The sequence below is a fragment of the Pseudophryne corroboree genome, chromosome 8 (assembly GCF_028390025.1).
Source record: "Pseudophryne corroboree isolate aPseCor3 chromosome 8, aPseCor3.hap2, whole genome shotgun sequence".
Lineage (NCBI taxonomy): Eukaryota > Metazoa > Chordata > Amphibia > Anura > Myobatrachidae > Pseudophryne > Pseudophryne corroboree.
In genome coordinates, this window is record NC_086451.1 from 248,127,361 (window position 1) to 248,140,207 (window position 12,847).

The window sequence follows — 12,847 nt, forward strand, 5'->3', positions numbered from 1 at the left end:
TGGGCTGTCTTAACTCTCCTCTGTGAGGAGGGCATTATCTCACCCTTTTTAACCCCCATTTTGTGGGTGGAATTTAGAAAAATCCCTTCTTAGTGGGTGCCTACATCACAAAAGCATACTGTCCAAATTTCAAGGGTCTAGTCCTTATTGTTCAGGAGATTTTGTGATGAGTCAGTGGTATTTGCCTTTTATATATAAATATATTTATTTTACAGGAGGTCTATAGGCAGCAGTGGGCCCTTAATGCCCTGACTGTAACTGCATGTACTGGCATGTGGCAAAGGCTTGCTGGGACAATGTAGTTCTCATGTAAAAGAGAATATTATTATTTCACTAATGGACTAACAACTCTCCACCCACAGCCCAGGGACGCCAGAGATAGCCCCGGGCTTCAACACTGGCCTTGGATGCCCTGGAGAGGAGGGATCCCTTTATTGGGGGTTTCCCACTTCCCGATGAATCTCTGGCCTGGGCTGACTAGTTAGGGGGGTTAATGCTTCAGCCATGGGACCCTGTCATGTGTGTTCCCAGGCTGTGGCATTACCACCCTGCTAGTGGAGCCCTGTGCTGCTTCTGAAAATATGGGGGATTCTTACTTGTTTTGTTCCTCATATTTTTAGAACCAGGGTAAGCTTCAAGAGTCCAGTGCTGCTTCACTAAATACAGGGACCCCCTACGCTTTTTTCTTGTCCATATTTTTGTAACCAGGGCCAACTCAAAGAGCCTGGGGCAGCTTATTTGGAAACCTTAAATTCTATCCCTATCCAACAATTATGTTATTGTTTCTCAACCTCCCTCTCGTCACCATTGTAATGAAATTCCTCATAATCAGTTGCAGCTCCAGAGGTAGGGCAGCAGGGCAGTCCAAAGTTCAAATAGGGGAGCCACAGCAACTGCCATTTCAAACTGACTCACTGGCCGTAGGTGGGTCTCCCTATTTGACTTTTGGACTGTGCTGCAGCCCCACCTCTGGAGCCGCCACTGCCAAAATAAATCCCCTTTCCTCACAGCCAAATTTATTTTCCAGCTGACTGTTTCAGCAGATGAAGATTGGTGGTCTGCTGAAAAAAGTGTGTAGCAAGGATTGGATGTAGAAGGGTCTGCAGTAGGATTGTATAAATAGTCTGATCTGGAGTCTGATCTGCTAAGGATTGGACAAGTGTGTACCCAGCTTAACAAGTCAGATCCTGCAAAGATTCCTCATGTGTTCCCAAAGGCAGGGACATGTTACACCAATCTAGAGCCCCAGAAATTCATCATCTTTGTGCCCAATAATAACAGATATAGCAGGGAATTATGTGTAAGCATTAATGTGCTGCTGCTTGTATGTCATGGTCCAGAATTATATATAATATTTTTATTGCGCCATTGTCACATATAAGGAAGCTTTTTCTAAAAAGATAATTTCCAAATGATTCATATGTTTTAGAAAAATGAGCCACAGCTAATTATGCAATCATTCATTGAATTACTTACACTCCCTATGCCTCTGGCAAAACGTATTAGAATGCACTTTATAATGGTTCCCTTTTGAATCTATAGTTAGCATGTCTCTGCCTGAAGTCTACAAGAAGTATATACTACATTAAAAATTGAGATTTATTTACCAGTAGATGCCACTGATAGATCCACTTGAATACCATATACCAGTGGTTTGCAAACTTTTTTGAATCACGGCGCCCTAGAATATCAGAATTTTTTTCACGGCACCCCTAGGCCAAAAATTTCTTATTGAGAAATTTAGAAAGAAATATTACATTAAGTAGATCACGTTTATATGTCATCCTTAGGGACAGTTTTGTGGTGAGGGACAAGGTTTGCTTCTGTTTGGCCACATATTTTATGACTGGCAGCCACCAGCACTGGTTCTGCCTATTATATTGACCATGAATAATTTGAATTGGTCCTGGACCACCAACCCAGGGCACCCCTGCAAGTGTCCCGAGGAACCCCAGGGAGCCACGGCACACAGTTTGGGAACCTCTGCCCTATACCTTTAACGGATCTTCAGCACTCTGCTCTATACAGTAGCACAATGTCTGAAACTTCTCCATGTTGGTTTGCCTAACCATTACAGAGTGCATGAGCAGAGCCCCTTGATAAATATATATAGTAAATACTGCTAGGAGGGGCCATTGGTGCTATTAGAAAGCTTGTGAGCAGCACATATTCTCCAATATAACTCCATTCTTTTAAAACTTGATTTTTAATCTAAATTCTTGTTTAAAATTAACTCAGAATACACACAAGTATAGTAGACATACAGATGGAGTCGCGCTCATCTGAGGCTGCTCCGTCGCACATGAGAGCTCCCAGCATGACAAGGCGATCTGTCCGCCTAGTCACACCGGAAGCGCACTGAGATGCTCCCATTCTAGTGAATGGAACGCAGGCGCACCACGGACCCGGCAATAGGCGCACCTGGGCGGGCGTGCCCAGGCACAGAAGGAGCCATGATTAGCGTGGTTCCATCTGTATACACAGAAAATAGAGGGTATGCAATGCATCAATTTTTCTAAAGAGAACAGCTGAAGTTGCCCATAGCAACTTCTTGTGCTTTTTAGATGGTGTAACCCCCACATATCCATATCCTCTCCTGTGTCTCTCAGCTTCCCCCTGTTCTCAGAGCCTCTTCCTCCCCTTATGATCCAGACTTCACCTGTGCCTCTCAACCTTCCCTTTTCCATGTCTCCTAGCCTCCCCATACCTTTGTGCCTCTAAGTCTCCCTATTCCCATGTCTATAAGCCTCCCCTGTGTCTCTCAGTCACACATCCTTCTGTGTCTGTCAGTCTCCCCATTACCGTGTCTCTTAGCCTCCTCATTTCCGTGTCTTTCATCTCCCCAACCTAAGAGATCCTTATGACATCTACATCCACTAGACACCCAGGTGAGTGCTAGTGTATAACCATAAGATACTATATTTTGGCTTTCAATCTTTTCAATTCTTTTGAAAGGAAACAAGGATTACAAAAGATTCATACATCTCCACCCATAGTCAAAAATCAGAGAGAGATTGACTTTAAAAGAATGCTTATTATGACTATAATGAGGAAGAGACACCTGTGAGATTGAACTGTGTGTGTTTTAGGTACAGTACTATACAGATTATAGACAACACTGGCCTGCAGTCACTGATGGTATAATAGACACTAGACTAAAGGCCTCCATACATCTGGCTGCCAGTTCCCTTATGCTCCAACCTGACCAGAACTGCTGATCAGAGCCACCGATCAGACTTTCCGAATGAAACTACCATCAATGATCAGCAAATCTATTGTGGCATTGGGGAAATTCTTCATGTTAAAAACACCTGATTTACCTAATCTGTCCACATAAACTGGTTGGGATCTTGAGGTCGAATTTGAGAACCAGTGACACATTAAATAAGTCTAATTTCAGGCACAATAGAGAGCTGTATAGAGACCCTGCCCCATTCATCCCCTCACAGCTTTCATTGGCTGTCATGTAGACACAGCCATATCCTCATTTCTCCCCGAGAGATTGCTGCAAATGTCTTGAACCAAGCTCTCCCATTGGGGCCCTCCCTACGCACATGATTGCCATCCCCTACTTCTCATGACCCCACTGCATTTGCAACCCTTTCTTCCCAACAGATAGGTGGAGAGAGGATGGTGACAAAGATGAAAGAGAGAGGAAGGAGGGTTTAAGGATGGAACACAAACATAGAGGGGGATGGGGAAAAGAAAAAGGAAGAACAGCAATGAGAGACAGATGGGTGGTATGGAGAGACAGAGATGGGAATACAGCTGTCAGCACTTTAAGTTTGAGTCTGGAGAGACATGGGAGGGGTTGACACTGTAGGGAACATTGAGGTATACTGCTGGAGAGACACAAAGGGCTGAGGCTATGTGGTGGTTATGTTAACTAGTGACCCGACCGACGAATGCTGAGTCAATAACAATAGAACAGTATATAAGGCCTCAAGATGAGATGTATTCTGGTGAGCAGCATTGGGGATGATGATGATGATGATGATGATGATTATGATGATGATGATTACAGCTCACACTATTGACAGTTCATTTATTTTTTAGCAGGATGGTTATTTTCTCATTATCCCCTTATAGTGTAACTGGTGGTATTTGAATATGAACATTTTCTGTTTGTTCTGCCCGGAAAAAAGGAGACACGGGGGCTAATACAGACCTGATTGTAGATGTGCTACATTTAGCATATCTACGATTAGCTTCCCTGACATGCAGGGGGAGGCCCAGCACTGGGCTAGTCCGCCCCGCATGTCAGGCCCTACCCCGTCATACAAGTACATAAGCAATGCATAGCGGCAATGCTTTTGTACTGTAGGAGTAGCTCCCAGCCAGCCTGCGCACTGGCAGGGAGCTACTCATCACTGCCCAGGTCACAGCGGCTGCATGTGATGTCATGCAGCCGCCGCGGCCCGCCCCCCCCCCCCCCCCCCCATCCCCAACGGTCCGGGCACGTCTGCGTTGCCAGGCCTGTGCCTCCTAAATGGCGGCCAAACACCGCCTGCCCACCCAGCGACCGCCTCTGCCTGTCAATCAGGCAGAGGCAATCGCAGGGCTAAGACAGCCGTCGGCTGTCTGCCATGCGCTGGTGCACTGCAGCGCTGGCACATGCGCACTTCAGACTTGATCGCTGCTGTGCGAACACGCACAGCAGCGATCAGGTCTGAATTAGCTTCACGGAACCATGTCAGAGGTTAATAGTAGCAGAAATGTTAATTTACAATGCAGATTTTTTTTTCAGGAGTGTTAATATGATGATACAGGTACTTTACAAGGCTGGAAACACTAGATAAACACAGGTTTAGTGTTTCCTGTATAGAGTGAAGACTCTGATCTTTACATGAATCATCCCTACACTCACATAAAGAGGATACAGAAATATAAATTTGCCACTGAGCTGTTTTAGCTCCAATATCATTTCCTGACCAGTATATCCTGACAGAACCGGCCTTAGGCATAGGCAAACTAGGCAAATGCCTAGGGCATTTGGTATGCTTAGGGGCACCAGCAGCTTCTGCTGATTAAAATGATATGCGGCATGCCTATATTGTGTGTGTGACTGTGGCTGTATCTGCATACGAAATGCTATATTGCAGTGTATTCCTGGAAATCACTATAATGTAGCATTTCGTATGCAGATACAGCCGCAGTCACACACAGAATATAGGCATGCTGCATATCATTTTAATCAGCAGAAGCTGCATGTGCATCCTAGCCACATAGTAATGCAAATAAGATGCATTTTCATAAACAAAAGGCGCCCGGCGTTAGCAGAGCTGCCAGCTGACTCATGCCAGGCATCTCCTGCTGAACTAGCGGCGGTTCTAGGGGGCACCAGCCAATATCTTGCCTAGGGCATCATATTGGTTAAGGCCGGCTCTGTATCCTGACAGCGCATATAACAGGGCAGCATACGGTATCTGAAGTTACCAGTTTACACTTGTACATTACAAAATATAAAAGATTAATATACAAGATAATTTTTAGTTACATACACACAAGTATTTGCTTAAGGTGTTCCTTTGTCTTCATATTATTTAACATGAACACTGCCAGAACAGAGATGACAGTAGGGATTGCTGATCCTTATGTTAAATGATCCAATGAGTGAATAACCACAAATGTTGCCTGGTCTACATGTGGGCCATTTGACCCCAGGTAAATGGATCCTGTATCCTGGGCTGTAGTTACTGCCATATAAGAAAGCCAGGCACCTGCTTTGGGCAGCAGCCATACAGCAGCTTAGCAATACTTCTTTGTACATATGGGCATGACTGCAACTAGGGGGGGAGGGGGGGGGCTAAGGGGGCATATGCCCTGGGTGCAGAATCTGAGAGGGCGCAGAGATGGGTACTCTGCCTCCCCTTCTTAATCTCTGCCCTTCTGTCAGGTCCAAGAAACCTCGCTGCAGGTACCCGGTCCCCAGCATCACCAACGTGGACTCCTGGTAAACTCCCCCCTCCCCGGCAACTAGAACGCTAATAAATGAGGCAGGGGCGATGACCATGAACTCTCCAGCTGCCCTCTTTCATTTCCCGAGCACTGGTCCATGGCCGCTCGCACACTCCTGTGCAGATGCTGTCTGCCCCCAGGCCTGCTCCCCAGCGCCTCCCCCTTCCTGCAGCTCAACCTGATGAGGACAGGACCCTAAGGGGCTACCTATTGCCGGGTCCCAGACTGAACCCTCGGTGCAGATCCCCGCTCCTCAGTACCACCAATGTGGACTCCTGGGAAAAAAAACACCCCCAGCAACTAGAACACTTTACGACTAGGGTGGGGGTGGCCATTCACACACTTCTGTGCCTGTATAAACTATATCTGCCCCTGGCCCTGTTGCTCAGTACCTCCCCCTTCCTGCATAGCAGCTCCACTAGAAAAGGAAAGTGTGAGAGGAAGCAGCAGCAGATGATAATTGGTCTGAGGTGAGGTCTCTATACACCAGGACAGCTGATGCCTCCCAAAGAGTGGTCCTAGGTCCTGACTGGCATGCAGGGCTTTGTAGTCCTGCAACAGTTGGCCAGTTGGAGTCCTCCTCCCCCCAGTGTGTGTGTGTGTGATACAGTGACTGCATGGCTTATATCAGGTATATAACACCAGCCAGTCCTAGGGACTCCTCTCTGCAGCCAGGATAACCCACATTGTGTGTGTCCCCTACACAGAAAGTTGGTATTCCTCCTCTTTAATTGGCCCTAGGTCCTGATTGGCATGCTGGTCTTTGTAGTCCTACAGCAGTTGGCCAGTCAGAGTCCCCCACAATACTGTATCTGAGGTGCATGTTAGTTTTCTTGTGTTCCTATCCATTTTTCTAGGGAATGTGTGCTGGATGCACCCTGACGGTGCTGTTTGTCGCTTTGCCAAATGTTTATTACTGTGTTTTTGACATGGTTCCAAAGTGTGTGTTTGTGTGCACAGGGGGTGCCAAATTACTGCTTTGCCCCGGGCGCCAAAAATCCTAGTTTGGGCCCTGATATGGGATACACTTTTCCCTGTGACTCTTTTTTTTACTTGTTAAAACGATGTGGGAATGATCGGTGGTCAGATACCATAAATAAAAAATATGGAAAATCCAGATGTCAGATACTTACACACAAAACTGTGACAATTACAAGAAGTAATGCTTTTACTAATAAAATGTATTACCTGCTCAGATACAGCTTCACTTCAGTATGTTAAGACTAATTAATACTAATTGGGGCTAGGCTACACTCATCCCTAGGTTACACAGTGTGGGAAAACCCCATGCTCTACCTAGCTGGATAATTACAGTGGAATAATAGCTGCAATCATTTCCCTGTCTATGGGATCCTCCCCAGACACGCCCCCTCTCTGTGTATAAAGGTGCAGGCATCGCACACAGATCTCAGAGTCACTGTCTCCCCAGCAGTCGTGTTTCTACTGGGTATTACAAGCTCCTGCTGCCAGTGTCCTGTATTCATCATCATGTCCCAGAAGAAGGTGGCAGTGATCCTCGCTGGCTGCGGGGTGTATGATGGCAGTGAGATCCACGAGTCTTCTGCTGTGCTGGTGCATCTGAGCAGAGCTGGTGCTGAGGTGAGTAAAGATTATACAGGACAATGTATCATTGCACAGAGCTCGTGGACGTCTATAATACTGACAATTTAATAAGACTCTATATTCTAAATAGTGTGAGTAGTCATAATAGTAGTTTACTACTGATTTTCTTTTTTCAAACATTTACCTGAATATACCTTTGCACAGACCTGCAAATACTGAACTACTTTGCTTATTATAAAGTTACTGCACGGTTACATCAGTACTCTATACCGCCATTACTGCGCAGTAATAGTCCGGACTGTAACCTGCCCTGTTATTTACAGTAATCCTTTATTTATTGCCCAAATATCTCTGCTACATTTTATTGTAACTTTCTTATTCAGTGATTCTGTTATGTTGCTGCAATCACAAAATATTAGTGATGAGCGGATTCTGTTTTACTCGGTTCTCAAAACGGCATCTTATGGGCTCACGGATGTCACGTGTTTTGGATAGCCAATAAGATGCCGTTTTGAGAACCGAGTAAAACCGAATCCACTCATCACTACAAAATATGAATTGAGCGGTATCCGTTTAGCAGGTCGACCCTACTTAGGTCGACAGTTACTAGGTCGACCACTTTTGGTTGACATTGACATGGACAAATTGTTGACACATGAAAATGTTTGACACATGACAGGTCGACACATGAAAAGGTTGACATGGCTTTAAAAACAAAACAAAAAACAGATTTTTTACTTTTTTTTTCATACTTTACCATCCATATGGACTACGATTGGGAATAGTAACCTGTGCCGAGCGCAGCGGTAGCGAAGTGAGACATGTTGCCTGTAGCATAGTGAGCGAAGTGAGCCATGCAAGGGGACACGGTACACTAATTGGGGTTCCTGGTCATGTTATGGAAAAAATGACTCCAAAAACAGTTCAAATATCCATGTCGACCTTTTCATGTGTCAATCTGTCCCATATCGACCATTGTCATGTGTAGACTATTTGTCCAGGTCGACCTTGTCAATGTCGACCAATAGTGGTAAACCTAATGACGGTCGACCTTAACGTGGTCGACCATTCATACCAGAACTGAATTGAAGTACTGGCAGACTTGATAGTCTCAGCAGCCATACTTATGAAGAGGACTCGTCACCTCTGTGACTGATGGCTTTTATTAAGTACATACTCTGCAGAAAAAGAGAAACCTCTTCCCTGATTATCTGGGAGGTGTTCTGTGCTTCCATGCTAATCCTGGCCGCTGCCAACACTAATATAAATGCTGCACACTGGTGAGAGTCACTGGTGGTATGCAGGAGACGTCCTTGTGCAATATGGATTCTGTAGTATTCAGGGGTGGGGGTGTATCTGTCTCATCCTTCCCTAGTAGGGAATAGGCAGTAATATAAAATAGAGTGATTAAAGCCATCTGTGAGGAGACACTATGTCAGTAAATAAGCCAGATAACTGGCACCTTTCAGTGCTTATATGAGTAATAAACTGATGACTTTCATACTGTAGGCTGGTAAATATCATCTGTTTTTTGTTGTTTTTTCCCTTCCCCAAAACTTGACCAGTTAATAGATATTGGCCCTCATTCAGAGTTGTTCGCTCGCTAGCTGCTTTTAGCAGCATTGCACACGCTAGGCCGCCGCCCTCTGGGGGTGTATCTTAGCATAGCAGAATAGCGATCGAAAGATTAGCAGATTTGCGAATAGAAATTCTTAGCAGTTTCTGAGTAGCTCGAGACTTACTCAGCCATTGCGATCAGTTCAGTCAGTTTCGTTCCTGGTTTGACGTCACAAACACACCCAGCGTTCGCCCAGACACTCCCCCGTTTCTTCAGACACTCCTGCGTTTTTCCCAGAAACGCCAGCGTTTTTTCGCACACTCCCATAAAACGTCCAGTTTCTGCCCAGAAACACCCACTTCCTGTCAATCACACTCCGATCACCAGAACGATGAAAAATCCTTGTTATGCCGTGAGTAAATTACCTAACTTTTGAGTAAAATAACTAAGCGCATGCGCTCTGCGAACCTTGCGCATGCGCAGTAAGCGACTAATCGCAATATAGAGAAAATCGGCAACGAGCGAACAACTCTGAATGACCACCACTGTCACATGTTTCACTTCTGGGCATTAATGGTATAGCTAGCTATGGTGACTAAAGATGTTCTACAATGCAATGTTACATAGGTGGGAGGGGGGCCTGCTGCCCAATTCTGCGTCACTTCTAGGTGGTGGGGACATGGACATTACAGCGTGTACAGGGGAAGTTATTATGTGCGACCAGGATTTTTAATGCTTCTCTCAGAGTAGTATGACACTGCCCTGTATACATTAATATCACACTAGCTTCCCATGTTACTGTGTGTCTGCCTCTGATGTTACTATGTAGGCTGTGCCCATATTCTTAGTGTAATAAAGCGCTCTATCCATCTTCCTTCCGCAGTATGTGCTTTTCGCACCCAATATAGACCAAATGCATGTTGTGGACCATGTGAAAGGACAGCCCACTGAGGAAACGCGTAATGTGCTCACAGAGAGTGCGCGGATCGCAAGAGGAAACATTAAGGACCTTACAGATCTGAAAGTCAGTGACTATGATGCACTCATCATACCAGGTACAGTAATACAGACTATGGCCCTCATTCCGAGTTGTTCGCTCGCAAGGCGAATGTAGCAGAGTTACACACGCTAAGCCGCCGCCTACTGGGAGTGAATCTTAGCTTCTTAAAATTGCGACCGACGTACGCGCAATATTGCGATTACAAACGAGTTAGCAGTTTCTGAGTAGCTTCAGACTTACTCTGCCTGTGCGATCAGTTCAGTGCTTTTCGTTCCTGGCTGACGTCATAAACACACCCAGCGTTCGCCCAGGCACTCCCACCGTTTCTCCGGCCACTCCTGCGTTTTTTCCGGAAACGGTAGCGTTTCCAGCCACACGCCCCTAAAACGCCGTCCATCCGCCCAGTAACACCCATTTCCTGTCAATCACAATGCGAACGTCGGAGCGATGAAAATGCCGTGAGTAAACTTACTTTCTTCATAGTAAAGTTACTTGGCGCAGTCGCAGTGCGAACATTGCGCATGCGCACTAAGAGAATTCTCACTGCGATGCGATGAAAAACTCCGAGCGAACAACTCGGAATGAGGGCCAATGATTTATCTGTATAAACAGTAGTAAGAAATGTATGTGTGTGAGGAGAGTTATTCATTCTCTTCTCCCTGTTCATCTTTATCCAGGAGGCTTCGGAGTTGCTAAGAATCTCTCTACCTGGGCAGTGAAAGGGAAGGACTGTTCTGTTCTAAAGGCTATTGAAGAAACTATTAAAGGATTTCATGCTGCTAAGAAGCCCATTGGCCTGTGCTGTATCTCCCCTGTGCTGGCTGCAAAGCTGCTTCCTGGGTGTGAAGTCACTGTTGGCTGCGATACAGAGTGTGACAAGTATGTCTCAGCAATGTGTGTGGCTACAAGGCCATAATTCCCTTTTATATTTAGTAGATTTTCACATACCTCAAATCAGAGCTATATACAGTATACACCACTACAAAGACAAGCAGGTCCTGATAGTATTATAACTGATACACAGGGTGAATGCTATTAATACTTGTACCATCACTTTTCTGGAAACCGATCAATTGTTTATCCACATGCAAGGCTGGACTGGCCTTCCGGTGCTTCTGCCAGATGGGCTAGCCTGGTTGGCACTGCTGAGTTAGGAGGTGGGCAAATGCCTCTTAGATGGTTGCCCATCACCAGTTGGATCACTGATCCACAGACGCAGCCTCTGAGGGCCATCTCCCCACTGTGACACGATGTGGCACAGCTAACTGAGCTGTGCCAGCGGCCGTCCATTTGGAGCACGCAGTAAGAGCCTGTGTTGGTTCTGTACTATAAACACAGGAAAAAGAAGGGCAGGCATTGTGACATATGAGGAGTAAGCACAGGTTAGTCATCAGCCCTTTGTAGACTCTGCTCTTACATGGTATATAATGATTTAGGAGTATTACATTCTGTTCACTATAAACAGAAAAAAAACCCTATTTTACGCACACAGTGTTATGGAGAACTTGACACTAATGTGGCATACACAGCCCCCAGCTGTTGTGTCCCTATTTCTATTACTTCCCAAAGCTTTAGTATATATGTTACTATACTACTATCCCCCTACCCATCTGCTATGTCTCCCTACTTCTACCACTAACTGTTGTGCCCCTACTATTAACACAACCCCAGGTGTCATTTGTCCCTAATACCCCCAACCAGATGTCAATGTGCCCCTACTGCACAAACAACGTCCCACCAGCATGCAGCAAAATTGTGCTTGGAACCCACAGCAGGTGGGCCTGTGTACTTCAAACACCAGCGCTGGTATCTAGTCCCAGTCCAGTTCTGTCCACATATCTTTACTTCATTCCCTAAACTGGGAGGTGATTGAAGGAAGATGGACAACAGTTTGTCCAACACCAGAACCTGCACCTCCAGCATTTACTAAACACCTGTTATCCTCATGTGACCTATATCTGAACTAGAAAATTAGAACGTGTCATATAGATCAAAGGAAATCACCAATAATTCCCTATATGTCCTCTTCCTTTATATCAGCCAGATACTGTACCCACATGACACCCATTTCTGAAAGAAGTAATTAGTTCTAGTATAATGAACCACGATAATAAATCCTGGGAATGTGGAAATCCTCTGTATTGTACTTTACACTGTCATTTTATCACTATTGTAACCTCATGTCACTTGTCTGTTCTGCAGGTGGCCCCATGCAGGAACAGCTGGAGCCATTACACAGCTTGGCTGTAAACATGTCAACAAACAAGTCCATGAAGTTCATGTGGACAAGAAAAATAAACTGGTCACTACCAGCGCGTTCATGTGTAACAGCCCAATACATGAGATCTTCGACGGCGTCGGTGAAATGGTTAAAGATGTACTCAAGCTAACTTAAATTAGTAATGGGAAATGAATACAGCTGAGCTGTAATATGTAGTTAAAACTTAATTGTAGTGAATTGTGTATTTATTTGTTAAGAAGAATAAAGTGTCATTTTGATATTCAGTAGGTGGTTCTGGTGCTTTTTATTTTCATTTGGAATATCAGTCTGTACACATAACTACGCCATAAACAGATGATTAAAGATCCATCTGCACATTGTGTTTCCACATCTGTATTGTGAGTTGCATGAATCTTTAAAATACTGCAGCCCTAAGACTGCACTGCCGCCTGCTATAAGTTGATGGTGTAAGGGGGGTACACATGGAGAAATCCATGCTTAATTTCTAAGCAATCTAACTAGATTGCTTAGAAATTAAGCACGGATC

At 45.1% G+C, this 12,847-nt stretch overlaps 1 protein-coding gene across 2 annotated transcripts; it reads left to right on the top strand.

Annotated features, from left to right (window-relative positions):
• The first annotated feature begins 1,028 nt into the window (after nucleotides 1-1,028).
• LOC134947682 (glutamine amidotransferase-like class 1 domain-containing protein 3, mitochondrial) lies at nucleotides 1,029-12,584 on the top strand. 2 transcript variants are annotated; one of them, XM_063935651.1, is made up of 4 exons: nucleotides 1,029-1,070; nucleotides 9,963-10,134; nucleotides 10,757-10,958; nucleotides 12,282-12,584. In XM_063935651.1, exons 1-4 carry the CDS (start codon nucleotides 1,044-1,046, stop codon nucleotides 12,472-12,474), a joined length of 594 nt encoding a protein of 197 aa, XP_063791721.1. In that variant the 5' UTR covers nucleotides 1,029-1,043; the 3' UTR covers nucleotides 12,475-12,584. The 2 variants fall into 2 exon arrangements, with proteins under 2 accessions (XP_063791721.1, XP_063791720.1); XM_063935650.1 differs by lacking the exon at nucleotides 1,029-1,070 and adding an exon at nucleotides 7,366-7,557.
• Nucleotides 12,585-12,847: the final 263 nt, after the last annotated feature.

Bases quoted from the DNA above. Each gene is read 5' to 3' on its own strand.
- LOC134947682 (XM_063935650.1), top strand. From the start codon at position 7,447: ATGTCCCAGAAGAAGGTGGCAGTGATCCTCGCTGGCTGCGGGGTGTAT. The intron at 7,558-9,962 runs GTGAGTAAAGAT...TTCCTTCCGCAG, and splicing joins TGAGCAGAGCTGGTGCTGAG to TATGTGCTTTTCGCACCCAA. The intron at 10,135-10,756 runs GTACAGTAATAC...ATCTTTATCCAG, and splicing joins TGATGCACTCATCATACCAG to GAGGCTTCGGAGTTGCTAAG.